The following is a 19620-nucleotide window of genomic DNA, read 5'->3' as shown; positions in this document are numbered from 1 at the left end:
GAGAGGGTGCACGAGCTGCTCGAGGTCATAACAGGTCAGGAAGGCAGCAGCAGTTCCAGGCAGCCCAGCCAGGCAGGCAATGGGGAGGACTGAGTGGTCCAACAGCTGGTCCCCCACCCCCACCTCCACCCCTTATACTTAGTGAGTGTCTGTGGAGCAGCTCTGCAGGCCCTGGAGCCTGGCTGTACCCAGAAGTCTTGAGCGGCAGGCCCGGGGGCTGTCCACGGCCTGGCGGGGGCTCCATGTGGGATGTGGGTGGCTCCAGCTGGCTCTGGCATGGGAGGAGGGGAAGCAGGGACACAGAGTTTCTCAGCTACAAACCCAGCAGACTCAAGCCCCAGTGACAGCCCCACAGACTGTGGGTGGGGACCTGCCAGTCCATGGCCCCCAATATTGGGGGTGAGTCATCAAACCAGACTCTTGGCAACTGGGCTGGGCCCCATCCATGGCCTGGCCAGGGTGAGGTCGGGGGGAGAATCTACCAGCCCCTCCCGCCCACAGTCACACACACACAGAAGTACACACAAATACAAGTCAAGATGCACACAGACCCCTGAGGACACGCACATACAAACACACACAGGCACATAAGTGCTGACAGACAAGGACACACAGACTCACTAACATAACCACACACAGGAACATATGGAGACGCAAACAAATGTGTACACACAGGTCTTCACATAAACACCGAAGATGCTTGTACACGCAGACATACACACACATACAGACATACAGACACATCAACACGCATAGACACAGACACACAGACACACAAAAACAGACATGCAGAGACCTACAACCGGACACACATAGCCCACCCCACCCCACCCCATTTCCCATCTCCATTTCCTTCTTCCCTCCAGTGTCCTTCGTTAGCTCATGTTTCCTGCTCACTTACCTCTCCCTGGCTCAACGGGGGATAAGGTGTCGGGGGCACTGGAGTCTGATTACAGCCTCTCACCATCGCTTCCCCTCTCCCATTGTCCTGCGCCAAGTTTGAGGACATGTGAGCTAGGGCCTCCCCACGATGTTTCCTGAGCTGGAGCTGTAGACCCCACCCAACGGGAGGGTGCCAAGCCGCACCCCTGTGCTCCCCTGCCTTCTCCTCCTGCAGCCTCTCTTCAGGCAGCCCATCCCGGCCTCCCTTTTGGGGTCGTGAGCCCCAGCCCAAGGGGCTGTGTGAGGACAAGGTGGCCCAGAGCATCAGGTGGCAGGAAGGGGGTCCAGGAGGGTGAAGGCCAAGCCTAGGTGGGTCTGGACCCTGCCTGGTGCAGGGCATGGTTTCCCCATCTCCCAGATGAGGAGACAGATGTGGAGAGGTGGAACCACTGGCCCCAGGTCACACAGCCAGCAAGGACTGTGGGTGGGTGTTTGCTGGTAAGGAGTGGGGCTGGAGCCCAGAGTGGGGGCAGCCAGTGGGGGCATGAGTTGATTCCAGATCAACCCACTTCCTGACCCTTGCCCCCCATGGAGTTACTCAGGGCAGGCCATGCTACAGAGCCCTTCTCTGTCCCCTCCTCAGTTATGATGCTCAACAAGGGCACAGACCGTGCCTGTCTTGCTCACGCTGAACCTCCAATGCCGAGGACAGTGCTGTCATATCTGTAGGTGCCAGTAAATATCAGATGAGTGAATGAACGAATGAACTCTGCCTGCCAGCAAGGGCGTCAGATGTGGGCCTCGGGGTGTGACCGTCCCTGATGCCAGGAGGTCAGTCACCCAGGCTCCCTGCATCTGTGTGGCCTGGTGGCTGAGACCCTGCTGTGCCACCGGCCCCCACTTGTCTGGATGCCATGGCTGGGGCCCCTGGGGACCGCTGTGCTTTGCTCCCCAGGCCGCCCCTTCTCTCTCTGCATGTGCCCCTTGCTCTCCTCTCACGCCAGGCCCAGTCTCTGACCACCCTCAACTAAGCTCCCCAGTAGTGGCCTGAAGGGCCCCACATTCCCACCTTGACCCCCAGTAGGCCCCAAGACCAGGGTCAGTGCTGAGCAATCCTCTCTCCGTTGCCAGAGCAGAAGGGGTGGACACTTTCCACCCTTCGGCTACTCAGGTTACTGAAACCCCATTGGAGGGACTGGCCTTCGCCACGTCACTCCCCTTCTGTGCTATCAGAGAGGTGTGGGCACCAACACTGTGGCTTCATTTTCGGAGGCCCTGTCCCCTTACGCCTCTGAGACTTGAGCCTTCGGCCTGGCCCCGGCCAGCATTGCCCTGGCACCTTTTCCTCTCCGGGGCTCAGGCAGTCAGCAGGGGGTAGCTGTCCAGGCCTGAGTTCTGTAGTCGGCCTGCCTAGGTTCAAATCCCAGCTCTCCACCCGGAGGCTGCCTCCTGCCACCAGCTGTGGAGGCCACCTAACCATTCTGAGCTGCAGGTAACGGCAGTACTCACCTCGTGGGGTAAATGAGACAACATGTGTAAAGTGCCCAGCAGGCAAATAGTAGCCGCCCTGACGCTGAAGCAGAGGAAACAGAGGCCTGGGTGGCATGGAGGCCTGAGCAAGGCCACACTGCAGAGTCACAGTGTCTGTGTGGCCTGTGGCCTTTGTCTGTTCCTGCGGGCCCTGGACAGACTGCCCCAGGACCCTTCTCTGGGAGCAGACTCCGTCTTGTCTGGGAGAGCATGGGTGTGAGATCTACCTGTGCGGCCTTACCTGGAGGCGTAGGCTGCCCTCGAGGGGGCCAGGCCCCGCCCTGTCCCTGAGGCCAGCTTCTGCCAGGCCCTCCTGGAAGCTGCCTGCCTCCCCTCACCTGGTAACCAGCTTGGGGCATCCAGGAGACTCATTCCTGCCAGCAGGTGCCTATTGTCGCTGCTATCAAAAAACCTTCCTGCCCCTCCCACGGGCCTCTTAGAAACTGTGCTGAGGTGTGCGATGACGACGATTACCCTCATTAAGCCCCCACAGCCTGCGGGTGCCAGGAATATTCCGTGGGCCTTTTCAGCAGGAACACAGAGGGGCCGCCCTCTGGGGGAGGTTTGGGGACACAGGTGGGTGCTGTGCTGACAGCGCTGGTGTGGGGGTGTGGAGCCTGGAGCGCTGATGGGACGGCAGGATGGCGACAGATGCCAGGTGCCACGCGATCGGGCCCCACTCCTGACGCATGCAGACGTGTGTGAGGCTGCTGCCCGTCACGGCACTGTGGCCGCTGATATCGACAGGTACCATCTGGCCTGGGTCACATGGTGACACGTGGAGCCACCAGCTCATTCCTTGACAGCTGGCCAGCTGGGAAAAGGCATCTGCCCGTGGGAACTGGAGGCCCGGGGGGTGGCGGGAAGCTCTGCGTGGGGAGGACAGTGGGTATGTTACATGCAGACAGATGGAAGCCGTGAAACTCGGAATCTGATCCCTAATCTCTCTCTGACCATCTGGAGGGCCACCCATCCCCGCGGAAATGTTCCCCAAACAGCTAAACGTGCAAGGACAGAGGAGGGATCAGACCCAGGTAACCCCCACCTGGGGCTTCCATTCAAGGTCAGAGGAGGCGTCCTCATGATGTTTCCTGAGCTGGAGCTGTAGACCCCACCCAAGGGGAGGGCACTGAGCAGCACTCTGTGCTCCCCTCAGCCCCTGCCTTCTCCTCCTGCAACCTCTCCTTGGGCAGCTCATCCCAGCCTCCCTGTCGGGGTCGTGAGCCCCAGCCCAAGGGGCTGTGTGAGGACAAGGTGGCCCAGGGCATCGGGTGGCAGGAAGGGGGTCCAAGAGGGGCCAAGGCCAAGCCTGGGTGGGTCTGGAGCCCTGCCTGGTGCAGGGCACGGGTTTCCCCATCTCCCAGATGAGGAGACAGATGTGGAGAGGTGGAACCACTGGCTCCAGGTCACATGGCCAGCGAGGACTGTGGGTGGGTGCCTGCTGGTAAGGAGTGGGGCTGGAGCCCAGATTGGGGGCAGCCAGTGGGGGCATGTGTCGATTCCAGGTCAACCCGCTTGCTGACCATTGCCCCCCATGGAGTTACTCAGGGCGGGCCATGCTATGGAGCCCTCCTCTGTGCCCTCCTCAGTTATGAGGGTCGACAAGGGCACAGACCCTGCCTGTCTTGTTCACAGCTGAACCTCCAAAGCCAAGGACAGTGCTGTCATATTTGTAGGTGCCAGTAAATATTAGATGAGTGAATGAGCTCTGCCTGCCAGCAGGAGCATCAGATGTGGGCCTCTGGGTGTGACCGGCCCTGATGCTAGGAGGTCGGTCACCCAGACTCCCTACATCTGTGTGGCCTGGAGGTTGAGACCCTGCTGTGCCACCCCCCACACTACTTGCATGGATGCCACGGCTGGGGCCTCTGGGGACCTTGCCTCTCAAGATGCTGCTTCAGACAGGGCTTTGCTAAGAAAGATCTTTGAGTCATAAAACTTCACCCCTGGAAGGACCTTTGTGATAACCAGGTCAACCTGAGCCAGAGCGATGAAGCACCAAGCCAGAGCATGTGCGCACGGCTTAGTGAGCACATGCTCTACTCTCTCTGCTCTGAATACAAGGCCTTTCCCAACATGTCATTGAACTGGGGGGTCTCGAGTGGGCAGAAGGGGCCTGGAAGCATCCTAGGAGAGCCAGCATCACATTTGCAGCCAGTGATAAGCATGGGGCTTTGTCTTCTTTTGTTGAAGAAGGCGTGTGTGTGTGTGCGCGCTCATGTGTCTTCAGACGTCCTCAAGTAAAGAGACAAGTCAGAAAGGCATCGGTCTGGTCCACTTATCCTAAGAGAGATACTGTGCAAGGTGCTGAAGGAGCCACGTTCAGGAAAGACTTTGTGAGGCTCTGGGCCCAAGCAGCCTCACTATGGGCCAATGACAAGGTGTGGTCCCTATGCTTCCTACAGTGCCCTATGATAGGATAGTCTTGCAGCAGAGCCGCGTTCTCCTGGTGGGCTCTGGCACCGGGAGCAAGGAGCCGGCATTGAAGAACGTATTCCTGAGCATATATGAGGCATCTGGCAGCGTGGGGACTCCTGGGTGTAACAGTGAAGGCCCTGGGGACATGGGACAGTAATCCCTCCACTGTGACCACGTGACTCCCTTAGTGATCACAGGCTAAAGTCTGACCCTGTAGGGAAGAGTCAGAGCTCTTTACGAGCAGCAGAAACAAACTTTGGCTAATTAAAGCAGAAAAGAAATTTATTAAAAGGATTTTGGAGCTCACAGAATGTTCAGGTGGACCTGAGAACACAGCTTAGGGGCTACTCAGCCGAGAACCATGGCCAAAATTGCCCCATGGACCCGGGCCTGTGATGACAGTATGCCCCCCCACCCCCTCACTGCTGGGCACCGGACTGCTCCTGCTGCCACTGCCCCGACCCGTGCTCAGAAGAGATTCCCCACAGTCCCTTCTGCTCTACTGTCTCGCATTTCTGATTCAGAATCTGGGATGAATGCTTCTGATGGATGGTTCCCAGGTCACATGCCTGCATCCAACTTGCAAGGAAAGTTTCCAGAGTTTTCAGCTTCCACAGTAGGATGTGTGGGTTCTGTTTTGCAAGGCAGTTGGCGTTACCGCACAAGAGTGGGGTTCTCTGTCGATGCGCATAAACAAGCCAATTAATTATGGCACCAGCCTTTGAGGGGAGAAATCAGCTTTTATTCTGCGAGATCAATCTCCAGGGAGACAGGGGGTGTGTGTCCTCAGATCTGTCTCCCCGATTCAGGATTTGGGGCAAAATTTAAGAGGTTAGGGAGAACAGGTTGGCACGTGGAAACGCTGGTGGGGCAGGTTTCAATTGGTGGGCTTCAAGTATTTATGGTAAGGTTTTAAACATTTATGATGAGGTTCTAAACATTTATGATGAAATTGGGAAGGAATTTTAACACCAGATTATCCTGAGTGAGGGACCCCTCGCTTCTGATACGAGTCCGGCTTTCAAGTTCCGGTCGCGTCCCGGTCCTTGAGTTCCGTAGAAGGAGGATCTTTGGTTCCGAAGTTGTTTCAGGTCACAATTCTTCTTTTGCGCATGCCCTGACTGCGTGACTTTGTGGTTTTTCTGAAAGACAATCCTTTATCACTTTGTTGATAAGAGATGGGGTCTGTTCGAATTGGCTCTAAACGGGCCCATGGGTACATTTGGGATTCTCCAACATAGGATAATGCAGGCACGCCCAAAGAATTCCAATATCCTTTACACGTGGGTTGCCGTCAGAAGGAAATGAGCATTTGCAGAGCGTCTCCTGTGAGCAGGGTGCCTTACACACCTGGCAGGGAGGCTGCTGCCCCTTACGGACCCTTTGTGAGACATGGAAAGAGATGTCCTACCTCAGTTGCCCGAATAGGATACCAATCTATGAGGTCCCTGATGCAAACGGGGTCCCTTGGACGTGAGCCTGTTGGGCGTGGCACCACCTGCTCAGCTGTGCAGGCGGCAGGTGTGGATTTCACAGGCACAGATTCAGGAGCTTGCTTAGAAGTGCACCTTGGTCTGTTTGTACCAGAACTCAGCAAAGACATTCATCTAGCTACTCCCAGTCCAACTCAGTCCCCTCTGAATCTAAGCTCTGTCCATTTCAGACTCAAATCCAATCAGGTCAGGAATTCTGCCCCTCCTTGAGGATGTGCCCATTCCTGGAGCTCACTCTTGGGGGAAAGGCATCCAGCCATGTTGACGCCCCCTGAGATACTGATCTCCATGGGTTTGGTCATCCACACCTGTCCTCCCCGCACCTGCCCGGAAGCAACTGTGATACTCTGACCTCTGGTTGCCAGGTTCACACAGCCACCCCTTCAGCTGCCTTGCCTGGACCACGCAAGCAGCCCCTCCAGGTCCATCAGCCTGCTCTCAGCCACACCAAGTCCATCTTGGAGGTGCAGAAACTTCTGGATGCTGTCCCCATGACACGGGTGTATAGAAGATTCAGGGGCGAAGCTGGCTCGCCTCCATTTCTACTCTCCTGAGGCTTCTCCATACAGGTAGGGGGGCTTCTGGTCTCAGGCCAACCTGGTAAGGGAAGTGCAGGTCGCTCTGCCCTGGTGTCCGCCAAATGTACCCGGGACTTTTTTCATGCCACCCTCAGACTCAGCTCAGAGCAGGTGGAGCTGGGGCCTTTATGGGCCGGCATCCCCAATTAGGGGTGCTGCTCTGCTGCTTCTCTCCCTCCTGCCTGTGGAGCCTTTGTCTCCTTTGGGGTGGGGCCTTGGCTTCTGTGATGCCACCTGCCTCCCCACTCCACGGCTTACAGCATCAGCTCCCTGCTCTCCAAGTTCAAAGCCGAGCTTTCAGACCTACAAAAAATATTTCTCTCTCAAAACCCGGGTCTCACAAGGCTATCGTCTCAGCTCTGGGTTTCAAAGCCTCTTTTGCAACTCAAAGCCGAGGATTTGACTCTTTGTTCTGAGTTTCCCTTGGAGAGCGGGGGGAATACAGAAAGCCAATTTAGCATCTGAAAGGAGGGGAATGGATATCCGGAAATTGTCTACAGCGAAGCATCAGTTAATATCACAAAACGATAATACCCAGCTCCCATATTCTCTCACTGAGGCTTCATCATAATCCTTCCGGGAGGATTATTATTCCAGGGGACAGCACCACTCCCAGGCCGAGGACCAGGGGGAGGTGAGCGAGGCACGTTCCCAGGCACAAAATTTAAGTAAGGGCCAAAAAAACTAAGTTATCAGGATAAATAATAATTTAATACAACCATTTAAAAAATCAAAATTAATGCCAAAAAATCCACCATGAACAAAATATCAAAATTTCAAACAAAGACAGGATTAGAGCTACTGATTTTTCCTTTTGCCGCAGGCTCCGATATGGCTCGTCACAGCACCGGTACAGATCCTGTCTTTTTTTTTTTTTTTTTTTTTGTGAGGAAGATGAGCCCTGAGCTAACATCCGATGCTAATCCTCCTCCCTTTTGCCAAGGAAGATTGGCCCTGAGCCAACATCCGTGCCCGTCTTCCTGTACTTTATATGGGACGCCGCCACAGCATGGCTTGACAAGCGGTGCATCGGTGCGTGCCCGGGATCTGAACCCACGAACCTCGGGCTGCCGAAGCAGAGCATGCGCACTTAACCGCTTGCACCACCCGGCCAGCCCCCCCAGATCCTGTCTTTATTGCATTAAACTATTATCTTGGTTACAGTCATGCACCGCATAACGAGGTTTCCATCAACAATGGACTGCATATACAACAGTGGTCCCATAAGATTAGTACCATGTAGCCAAGGTGTGTAGTAGGCTACACCATCTAGGTTTGTGTAAGTACGCTTTGTGATGTTCACACAACGACGATGGGCTTCTCAGAATGTATCCCCGTCGTTAAGCGACGCAGGTCTGAACTAAGTTTTTTGGTGCCCCTCAAATTTTGTTTCTGGGGCAAGTGCCCTACTCACCTCACCCTAGCCCCGGTTGGACATCATTCTCCAAATGTGAGTATCAAGGTTCAGAGAGGTTGAGTAGCTCAAGTGGCCCCAGGGGAACCTGTAGGAGAGCATTCTCCCCATTCATTCATTCAGCACATGTTTTTAGAGCAGGTACAATGCAGCAGGCACCCAGTCAGCCACTAGGGAACATCAGTGAGCAAGGTCCCTACCCTCAGGCAGCTTATATCTTAGTACAGAGGACACAGACTTCAAATAATTCGTAGCCCGTTATTTATTTAATTATGATTGGAATAAGTACTTTGAAGGAGGGTCGTGGGAGTTCAAGAATCTATAACATGGGGTCTTGATGTGCTCTGGAAGGATTCTCTGAGAAAGGGAGGTATTAGCTGAAACCTTAAGGATAAGCAATGTGAGCCAAGTAGAGTGGGAAGAAGAGGGACCATCATGCACAAAGGTCCTGGGGTAGAAAAAAAGCTGCTGTGGTTGAGAAACTAAGAGGAAGTGTGTTAGTCAGTCCAGGTTGTTTCTGTAACAAACAGTCCTTTTACATTACATGGCTAAAAATTTATTTCTCGTTTGCTTCACAGTCTAATGTGGGTCAGTTAGCTTGTCTCCAAGTGGTGACTCAGGGATCCAGTCCCTTTCTACATTTAACACTGCAGAAAATAAAAGAGAGTGGAGGATTGTGCATGGATGTGGCGTGTATCACTTCTGCCCACATCCATCAGCCCGGTGCTCATTCCAGAGCCCCACCCCATCAGCCTGCTAAGTGCTCAGGAAGAAGAGGGAGAAAGCTGATGTTGATGACCCTCAGCAGCCTGTACCACAGGGAGGGGGACCGAGCCAGACAAGTCCTTGGAGGTCATAGTGGGGACTTGAGTCTGTAGTCTCGGAGCAGAAGATCCAACCTGCGCCTGCCCACAGATCTAGGAAGGTATTAACACAAGGGCAGCTGCCAGCCCTGACCACTGTGGCATCGTCCTGGGAGGAAGGAGCCATCGTGCCCGGAACCCACTTGGGAATGTGGAGGCCTCCCAGAACCCATTAGGATGGTCTGGTTCCTGTCCACAGCATGGAGGCGTGGCCCTGGGCACCAGTCAGATTCCTTCCCTTTACCTCTGTTGCCCCAGCTCTGGTGTCCCTGGGAGGGGCGGGGAGGATGCTCAGCTTTCGACAGACCAGGTAGGTCACTTTCTGAGCTTGGGTTCTGCGGGAATGTGATCCACAGGGTATGTCTGGGCTCCGGTTTCTAGGGGGGGTCTGGGAGCAGGTTGGCAGCAGCTGAGCTAGCCTCGTGAGTTCGGTTCTTTAGTGAAGGGCACTGGGGCGACCGTGGGCCAGACACTGCCTGGAATACGCTAACAGGCAAACCCTGAGCCTAGACCACAGCCCTAGGATGCCCCAGAGCCTCCTTGCTCTGTCCTCTGGAGCCCGTAGTTGCGTTCCCAGGCTTGCCCTGCGGGTTCTACGATGCCCCCAGGTGGGCAAACACACCGAGCTCTGGGGCCTGGGATCAAAATCTCCCAGTCGAGCAGTCCTGGAAATCTTTTTGCTGTTTGCAAGATGGGGGCAAGCATTTGGGCATCCTGAGTGGTCTCTCTAATTTCCTGCAACCAAGAGAGGCAATGAGACATAGTAAGATAAGCCTAGGCTTGGCAATAAGATGGGCAGGGTTTGAATCCTGGCTTTGCCCCTTACCAGCTGTGTGACCTTGATCAAGCTGCTTAACTTCTCTGAACTTGTTTCCTCATCTGTAAAGCAGGGAGATTTAGTAGCGGCCTGGCAGAGCTGTGGTGAAAGTAGATCAGATACCTGTAGGTGCTCAATGAACGATGACCATCACCATCTTGTGGAAGAGAACCAAGTTGAGAGGTGTACAAGTTGCACAAATTCCTTGCGCCCAACCCACGCAATACACACACACACCCAAACACACACACACCTTTCTTGCAGCTGCAGCCAAAGGATCCCTTAAAATGTGTGTCAGATCGTGTCATGCTTCTGCTCAAAGGCCATGCCCCTTGGTGGTCCGCCCCCTCCTCACTGTCTGTCTCTCTGACCTCCTCTGTCACCCTGCCCCTCCTCGCTCCCCCGCTCCCGGCTGCTCCAGAACGCTGGGCACACTCCCGCCCCAAGGGCTTGGCACTGCCAACCGCTCTGCCGGGAACACACTTCCCCCAGACATGTGTCTTCAGGGCTCGCTCCCTCTCCTCCTCCCTATCTTTCCTCGAAAGCCGTCCCGTCCATGTCCATGAGGCCTCCCCGGCCACTCTGCTTTCAATGGACCCCTCCTTCCTCCTTCCTTCTTCCTTGCTGTATTTCCCCCATTGCCTGATCATCGCCTGATCATCACCTGACACACTGTGAAATGCATTTTGTTGATTATCTCCACTCGCAGGAATATCAGTTCCACAAAGGCAGGAGTGTTTTGTCTGTTATGTTACAAGTAGGGGTTTAATGTTTGTTGAATGAATAACTGAGTGAAGGTGAGGACTGGTGCAGGTAAAGGGCGCGGGCCGTGGCATGAAGGACATCATCACTTTCCTTTTCTGCCAAATGAAGGAGCTGGACTAGACCCCGGGGGGAGCATGAACCCATGGGAATTGTGCCCATCTTTGGGTGAGTTCCGGCCTCCATGCATTTTTCTGCAACAGAGGTCCCTAGCTTCTTGCAGACATTTAACAGAGCCTGTGATCTCCCCCAGAGAAGCTAAGTACCCACCCTGCTCTGATATTTCGTGGTTGGCTCTAATAGGCTCAAATCCTTGCTTTCTAAGAACCTATGATGCTAACACTCCATGATCTCATTCAAGTCTCAGCGGCCACAGTGGTCCTGGCCCCAAAAGGGGAGGGGGAACCAGAGGGGACCTTGGCGGGGGTCAGTGTGGCGGGGGCAGGCCTGCCTATGGGGACACAGGAGTGGAGACAAAGGAGACTTCTCTATTCCATGTGCTGTTTTCTTCCTTTTATTTAAAAGAAAATAGATTCAAAGCAAGTATGACAAATGTGAGCAATTGTCAATGCTGGAGACTGGGGACAGGGGTGTTTATCACAGAGATCTTTGCACTTTTTCTGTATTTCAAAAATTTCCTTAAAAAATACAGATTTGGAGGTGGGCGGGACGGTTATAGCTCTTGATTAGGAATGGAGAGGCCACTTCTAGGGGCCCAAGGGACCTGTACTGGGGGCATTTTTCCGTGGAGGGGGGCAGAGGGGATGGCGGGGTGTGGGCCCATCCCTGGGGCTGTGGGAGCCGCCTCTTCTCCCCTGCTCCCCACTCCCAGGTCTCAGTTTCCTGCTTTCCTTGGGAGGAGGGAAAGGCTGAGAGGCCCCGTGCTGGGGGTGAAGCTAATTCATTAGTGACGCCTCGACAAGGACTGGGCGCCCGCGGTGCCAGCGTGATTCATCAGCACGATTGCCCCGCTGCCAGCCTGCGTGGGCCCGGAACGCTGGCACATTTTGCCGTTACCCACTGAGAAGGGCCTGGTGGGAGGCGAAGGTACAGGATCTACCGGGAGAGCAAGGAAAAGACTCGGAGAAAGAAGAGGGCTGGTTCCCTGTGCCCTTGAACCCAGGAAGCTCTGCCAGGCTGGTGCTGGAGTAGCAGGGGCTGGGCAGGCAGAGCCCAGGAGGGCTGCCTGGTGCTGGAGCATCAGCTCCAAGCATGTGGCAAGGGGGGCTGGTTGGGCTTCCTCCTCCACAGCGAATGTTCCCTCGGGGTAACTGCTTGGGGGGCGGCAGGGGGTGGGGGTGGGGGTGGGGTTGGGGAGGTGCTTATCCTCATCCTATCAGCCTGGCTGGGTTTTCCTCAGCTTACTGGTCTCGGAGGCATCACCTCTTCTAAAAAGTTCTCCCAGATGAGTAGAAGGGAGAGAGCTGGACCGGGACTTAAGTGAGTTCTGGAAGGAGACTGAAGCCCCTCTGGCTGGGGCTCAGAAGCCTCCTACACCCCAGATCTGGCCTCCACTTACTCTCTGCCTGGGTCCCCTACCTCAGCCTGGAGAGCCACCTGCCTCTTGTCAGTCTCCCTCCCAGGACAGGGATCTGAGGCTCGTTCCTGGCTCAGAGCAATACCGGCCTCTGGGTCCCCCATCGCCTGCTCACCCCCTGATACCCCTTGCCCCATCACAACTGCTATGGCTCTGCCCTTCCGTTCCCTTATCCAACACATATTTATGGAGTATCTGAGCAAAAGAAGCCAGGAGCAAAAAATGTAGGCACGGAATAATTTCATTTGTATGAAATTTGAGAACAGGCAAAAGTGACCCATGACGATCTACGTCAGGATCATGGTTGTCTCCGGGAGGTGGAGATCAACTGGAAGAGGCACACGAGGGAACTCTCTGAGTGATGGAAATATCACAGGGGTGTTTACAGTTGTCAAAACTCGCCAAACTGTACCCAACGATCTATGCATTTCACTGCATGTGAAGTTTGCCTCCATTTAAAAAAATGTTAAAAATTTCCCTTGAATCTACTATGTGCCTGCGCCTGTGCCAGAGAGGAAGGAGACAAACCTGCCTGCCCTGCAGAGCTTACATTACAGGGGGTGTGGTTCTCATCCTCTGATTCCACTGGCCACTGCTCTCTGCCATCGGGCTGGCCTCCCTCTCTGCCTGCAGTGGGGATGGGCATGAGGGCAGGTCAGAGGGCAGGATGCTGCCCGGAGGTCTGTCTGTCCAGTCAGTTACACAGGTCACACCAGTTACACAGGTCAAGGGGGAGGCACTGAGCCTGTATACTCCACTGCCTGGCTGTAACCTCTACTCACTCTGTGACCTTCAGCAATTTGCCTAATCCCTCTGGGACCACTTTCCTCATCTGTCACATGGGATTAATAATGCCTTCCGTATAGTTTTGTCATGAGAGTTAGAGGCTCCGTTGTGAGAAAATTCATTGCCACAGGTGGAGTAACCAATGTTTCCATTTATTGGTGTGGTACATGGTTAAAGAGCACAGGCTGGAGAGGGTGACCTTGGGTGAGTCACCCAGCTCAATGAAACCTCTCAGAGCCTCAGTTTCTCCATCTTTAAAATTAGAGTAATGAGGGTACCTACCTTACAGGTGTGTTGCAAGAATTCAGTGCGATGCTCTTAGCACAGTGCTGGGCACAGGGCAGGCTCACGATACCTAGGGAAGTGTTTGTGCCGGGAGCTCTGGCTGGAGAGCTCTGAATCGGAGGGGAGAAAGCAGGGGCTAACGATGTTGGTGGGAGCATGCGCAGGAGGAAGGGTCACAGAACGAGAGTGGTCATCGTTGGTGGGGCTCAAAGGCACTCAGGTGTCCCAGCGCTCTGCCCGCGGCAGCCACACACAGACCTCGAGCATAGCTGGAGGGACATGGCAGGAGATAGGGGTGTGACTGCACTAAGGAGGAACCTGCTGTGCAATCAGGGCGTCTGAGGAGGGGACGGGAGCGGAGCCAAGCCCTGGGTCCCCGCAAATCCTCAGATGTGACTCACCCTGAAAACAGAAAGCAACGCTGTTGCGAGTTACTAAAGTGACCCAGTCTCCGGGGAGGCTGGTCGCATGCCGCTGGACATGAATGGTCGGCAGTGATCGGCCTCCTCGGTCCCTCCTCGAGATCTACTTGTCCAGAGTCCTGGGTCGCGCGCCGGCATTTCCTCGGTCCTCGGTTCCTTCTTCTTGGATTTGCCGCTCTGAGCGCACACAACCGCACGCCAAACGGCTCGCTGTGGCTGGAAGTGTAGACAGCACCGGACGTCGGGTCTGTGTTGGCACAGTGCCAGGTTTGCGGGGGTGGACCTTGGGTTTCTTTGGCGCGCGTTGGCTCCCGGGCGGGTCGGATGGGCCGGTGGGGGGCGGGCCCGGGCGCAGGGACCCCGATCGGGCGGCACCTTGGCTCCGCCCCGCCCCGCCTTCCCTCCGCCTCATTGGCAGCCGCGCTCGCGTCGGGGGTTGCCAGGGCGACGAGTCGCTAAGCGGCGAGTCAGCGCCAACCCGAGCCAGTCGGCCTCCGGCGGAGAGAGCGCGGGAGGCCGGAGGGCGGGAGGCCGAGCGCGGCGCGCGGCGCGCGGCGGCGGGGCCCCAAGCGGGCGCCTCCTCCCGGCCCGGCACGGCCCCCCTCCCGGCGCAGGGGCAGGCCGGGGCGGGGGGCCCCGGAGCCGGCGTGGCCTGGGCCCCGTCGGGGAGGCCGGGGGTCGGCCAGGGCGGGGAAATGCCGGGCGGCGGCGGCCCCGGCCGGGGCCGGTGACCATGGGCATCGCCGAGTCCACGCCGGACGAGCTGCCGTCGGACGCGGAGGAGCAGCTGCGCAGCGGCGAGCAGCAGCTGGAGCTGAGCGGGAGGCGGCTGCGGCGGCTGCCCAGCGCCGTGTGCGCGCTGAGCCGCCTGCAGAAGCTGTACGTGAGCGGCACGGGGCTGCGCGAGCTGCCCGAGGAGATCGAGGAGCTGCGCGAGCTGCGCATCCTGGCGCTCGACTTCAACAAGCTCGAGCGCCTGCCCGACGGCCTGTGTCGCCTGCCGAGCCTCACGCGCCTCTACCTGGGCGGTAACAGGCTGCTGGCGCTGCCCGCCGACTTCGCGCAGCTGCAGAGCCTGCGCTGTCTCTGGATCGAAGGCAACTTCCTGCGGCGTTTCCCGCGGCCGCTGCTGCGCCTGGTGGCGCTGCAGTCGCTGCAGATGGGCGACAACCGGCTGCGCGCGCTGCCCGCCGAGCTGCCGCGCATGACCGGCTTGCGCGGCCTCTGGCTCTACGGCAACCGCTTCGAGGAGTTCCCGCCCGCGCTGCTGCGCATGGGCCGCCTGCACATCCTCGACCTGGACCGCAACCGCCTGGGCGGCTTCCCGGACCTGCACCCGCTGCGCGCCCTGCGCGTCTTCTCCTACGACCACAACCCGGTCACCGGGCCCCCGCGCGTCGCTGACACCGTCTTCCTCGTGGGCGAGGGCGCCGTCGAGCGCATGGCCGAGCGTGACGAGCCCACGCCCCGGCCGCCACCCCGGCGCCCAGCGCGGGCCTTCGAGGATGAGGAGGAAGAAGACTTGCTTATAGGGGGTGGGGACTCCCGGCCTCTGGGGCCCCCCAGGGGCAGCCTCCGCGCCCTGGAAGCCGCTCCAGGACTGGGCACCTGAGCCTATGCTCTGGGTGATGGACTTCGGCCACTGTGGGAGGATGGGCTCTGGGAAGGTCTGTGGGACCGGTGGGCCCCTACTTGGGGCAGAGGAGGGACCACTTTGGGCCAGCTGTCGGGGACAGGTAGGCCTGGGGGCCATCTTCTTGGGTAGTAAGAAGACTGCCTCGTGGCCAATCTCTGGACAGTCCCTCCGAGCAAGAAGTCCTGGCCCTGTCCAGTCTCTGATAGAGTCATGGACAGTACAACAGAGGTGCCAGCTTCCTCCCGGAACCAGGGTCACCGCTGTCCACGAATCACCACCTCGGCTGAGTCTGGAGGCCCCGGGCGCCCACCAACCTCCCTCCTGGAGTTTGGGTCTCCTAGACCCACACTTTCTGGTGCAGGAGCCACTGCCTCCGGGGGGACCGAATGTCTGCGGGAGGCAGAACTGCCCTTGGAGGAGGGCCCGGCCCAGGGGCAGGGGCTTGGAGTCCGGGCCCGTCCCCAGGACAGAAATGGTAAACTGAGGCTGGGGTCCTAACACCACAGCTGCCCTTGCCCCTCCGCCAGGGCTTACCGTACATACCTCCCTCTCTAGGGCCCCTAAAATTTGTACGGGGAAGCGAGGGCTTAGAAGGCAAGGTCTCCACTACTGCCTTTTATTCTGTTCTCTTCTCCCAGCCTGTGCCTGGAAACTTGCTGGGAGAAGAGAACTCCCTCCCTTCCCTACAGCCTGAGCCTTCCAGCTGTCAAGTTTGAAAAGAAGCCACTGTGCCTCTAGGGCCTCCTGCACCCAAGAGAGAGGCTCTCTGCTCTGAGAGGCTGCTCCAGCACCTCTCCCACTGCCTGCACTCTGCATTCCCTTAAATGGGCACCGTCAGGGTGGCTGGCACGGCGTGGGGCATGGGACGAGCATTGTGTGCCTCTACTCCGTCACCAGGGACAGCCCCAAGGGGGTGATGAGTGGGGCCTCGCTTTGCAATTCCCAGCGCCAGATCTTTCCCATCTAAGCAATAATGGGAGGAGGGGGCCAGAGCCGGGGACACTCAGGGACACTGTCAGGGGCAGGGGCCCCACTTGGTAATGTTTTCTTTAGGAAGAAAAAAAAAACTGGCTGTAAACATAAATTATATTTCTTGGAGAAAGAATGTGCGTTTCCCACATGGATGTTTATTTATAAGCCCTGGGAGCGCTGGGTCCCATCGCTGTGGGGACCCTGGGCTCTCTCTGGCACTGCCCTCTGTCCACGTGCCCAGGCTGGCCCTGGCCAACTGTCGTGTCTTGTCTCGGGAACAAGTAATTATCCTCAGTCACAAATGGCTTTGGCTGCTCGAGGCTGATCTCTGGTCTTGCCGAGTCTTACTCTCTGCCTCCCAGTGCCCCACCCCGCTCCCTCGGGCTCCTTCGGCTTAATTCTCAGGTTCCAGACTCAAAATGTTTTTGAATCTCCCTCAAGCTGAGCTGACCTTTCTCTATTCTTTCACTAGGACCAACCCCCTTCCTCCCCCTCTGTGACTCTTCTTCCCTCCTTCTATCTCCCTCTCTCCATTTTCCTCTCTCCCTCCCTGTCTTAGTCTCTTTTTGACTCAGTCATGGTATTACTTTCTCTCCTCATTGTTGGGAAGAAAAAGATTTAAAGAAAGGAAGAAAATTGTAAAAGCGCAAGCCTGGAGGCCCATGTCCCAGGAGAATTTGCTCCCAGGCCCCCCATCACCATGGCAACAGGGCTGATGTCATACAAGTCCAAAAGGTCAAGCCCTGCCCAGCAGCTCCGCTGGCCACTGGGCGGGGCCTGGGTGAGGAAGAGGCTGGGGATGGATCTGGAGCAGTCACTTGCCAGCGTGAAGGCCTTGAATGGGTGGAAAGAGCTGGCGGGGTGGGGAAGTTTGGAGGCTGCCTCCTTCTCAAGGAAGAAGAGGGGTCTGGAGTTGGCTGCAAACCTTGTCCCTCCCAGGGCTCCTCAGGATGCCCCTGCACCCCCTGTCGAGGCTCCATCAGGGCCAGTGGACCTTCCTGGGGTCTGGGAACTTGAAGGAAAAATTTGAGATCTCAGATCACTCAGGCGGGTAGGAGCCGTGGCCCCCTAGAGACTGTCGTCTTGCCCTGTGACTCATATCATGGCATAGGGGAAATAGCCCTGGCCCTGGAATCAGAAGGCATGGGTTTCAGTCCTGGTTCTGCTATTGACCAAGTGACCTGAGCAAGTTGTGGCCCCCCTGGGCCTCAGTGTCTCCATCTGCACACAAGGAATTGGGTTTATTTAGATCTGAGGCTGCAGCTCAGTGCTCCATGCAGCCTGGTGTTTGTCTACCTTCCCTGCAGGCAAATCTTAGATGTAGGGGAAGGGGGATTGTGAGGCGAGCCACAGTCACCCGGGAATAACCGCCCAGGTTTCTTTCCTCTCTCTGGTCTTTTTCTCTTTACCTTTCCCTCTGCTGCACTCACCTAGGTCAAGGCGAAGGCCCTGTGATGAGTCCCTCCTGGGCCATCCTGAGGCCTGGTCCCTGGCTTTGCTACTCACTTGCCCTTCACCATCGGGAGCCAGTTACTCCCAGGAAGTTTGGTTAAAGTGAGTGCCAATGCCCGGTTTGAGAGCAATATTGAGTGTCTCTGACTCCACACGGAAATAGGGGAGACCAGGATAGAAAAGGGGCTATTGCCAGGGACAGCTGGGCATCACAGCTCCCGTCTGTGATGGAGAGAGCACGGCATTAGGAGTCCTAGCCCACCCCTCCACCTAACTGCCTGTGACTTCTTGCTTGGCCTCGGGGGAGCAGGGAGAAGGTGAGACAAGTTTTGAAGGGGCACCTGTAACAACGGCCATGCCTGTTGGTCCCCGCGTTGTCAGGGGCGGTCAGCAGTGGGTGGGCTATGGGGAAGTAGGGCAGGAAAGCCCTGGAAGGGTTTTGTTTGTGCCAGACATGCAGGGCAGAGGCCAAGGGAGTTGGCAGGTTTGAGCAGGAAGGCAGGCTGTGGGGACTGTGATGGGAAAAGCCGAGACGTCAGAACAGACCCAGGGAGGGAAGTGACTTGCCCATAAATGGGTGTTAGGCCTCCTAACCCAGTGCTCAGTCCACACCACAGAGACCCCCTCTGTCCTTGGCTGGTGGTCAGGTCTGGGTGTGGAATGGTGGGAGTTGTAACCTGTTCTTCCTCGCGGAGCCTCCCGACAGCCAGATCTCCTGGCCTGCAGAACAGCAGCGATGGGGGCGGGAGGGTTGGATGCTTTCCTAGCTTTGTTACCAAGATCCCCCTCTTCCTGCCCAACCTCAGGGGCTTGGGAAAGCAGAACAGGGTGCTGGGGGACTGGGGGCCCTGCCCAGAAGCACCTCCCTGCCTCCAATGCCACCACATGGGCTCACTCAGCCATCTGTCCCAGAGCTTCCTTAAGACACTGGGGCACTCTTGTTCAGAGGATGGACGTTTATTAACACACCCAGGTGTGCCACACAGAACGTGTATTCAGACAGGGGTCCCTGCCCACCGGGGCGCACAATCTAAATGAGACACCACACATATACACAAAGGACAGACACAGGGAGCAGGGCATCTTCAAGGGACACAGATGGTCTGGGGAGCCACGGGCTGGGGCATACAGTGTGTTCAAGCTGTGTCCTTCTGGTTGTCTTTGTGAGGGAGGCAGAGGAGAGCAGCACATAGCCCAGGATGGCCTTCCAGAAAGCAGTGGAATCCAGGAGGGATTTGCAGGAGAAAGAGACACCAGAGGGCAGTGGTCCCAGGCACAGGGCTGGATGGCAAGTCTCGGTGTAGCATGGGTGAAGAGAGACCCAATGAAGTGGAGGCAGGAGAACGAGGCACAAAGTCCAGGAGGAGGCCCTAAACCCACAGCAAGGGGCTGCCACCTCTGCCAGGCCGAGCTGTCCCTGTTTTCAGGTCCAGTTTTCCAGAGCTGTTTTCCAGAGAAAGCCTGAACAGAAGTTCTGGCGAGCAGTGCTCTTGAGGCTACTTACCTGACCCTAGGGCTCCCTCCAGTCTCTGGGCCAGAGATCAGAAGCCAAAAGAAAGAACCACCTTTGAACGGGACATTTAAACCAGGTTGTCAGGAATTGATGGGGGCAGGAAGGGAGAGTGCGGGCGGCTTCAGGTGGGTGTAGTTCCTGCAGCACAAGCAGGAGCTGCCAGCCCCATGTGCTGGGGAACAGGAGGCACAATGGCCCCCTTCACTCCAGGGTGGGGCAGAGGCCAGTGGGTGGGCACATGACAATGGAGGGGTACCCGT

General features: G+C 56.9%; 1 protein-coding gene across 1 annotated transcript; it reads left to right on the top strand.

Annotated features, from left to right (window-relative positions):
• Positions 1-14344: 14344 nt before the first annotated feature.
• LRRC10B (leucine rich repeat containing 10B) lies at positions 14345-16528 on the top strand. Its single transcript, XM_058527385.1, has one exon. It carries the CDS (start codon positions 14521-14523, stop codon positions 15397-15399), a length of 879 nt encoding a protein of 292 aa, XP_058383368.1. The 5' UTR covers positions 14345-14520; the 3' UTR covers positions 15400-16528.
• The last annotated feature ends 3092 nt before the right edge of the window (positions 16529-19620 follow it).

Source organism: Diceros bicornis, chromosome 31 (assembly GCF_020826845.1).
Source record: "Diceros bicornis minor isolate mBicDic1 chromosome 31, mDicBic1.mat.cur, whole genome shotgun sequence".
NCBI classification, from domain to species: Eukaryota; Metazoa; Chordata; class Mammalia; order Perissodactyla; family Rhinocerotidae; genus Diceros; species Diceros bicornis.
The sequence above is the reverse complement of the archived record's forward strand: the minus strand, read 5'-3'. Positions and strand labels throughout refer to the sequence as shown.

Bases quoted from the DNA above. Each gene is read 5' to 3' on its own strand.
- LRRC10B (XM_058527385.1), top strand. From the start codon at position 14,521: ATGGGCATCGCCGAGTCCACGCCGGACGAGCTGCCGTCGGACGCGGAG.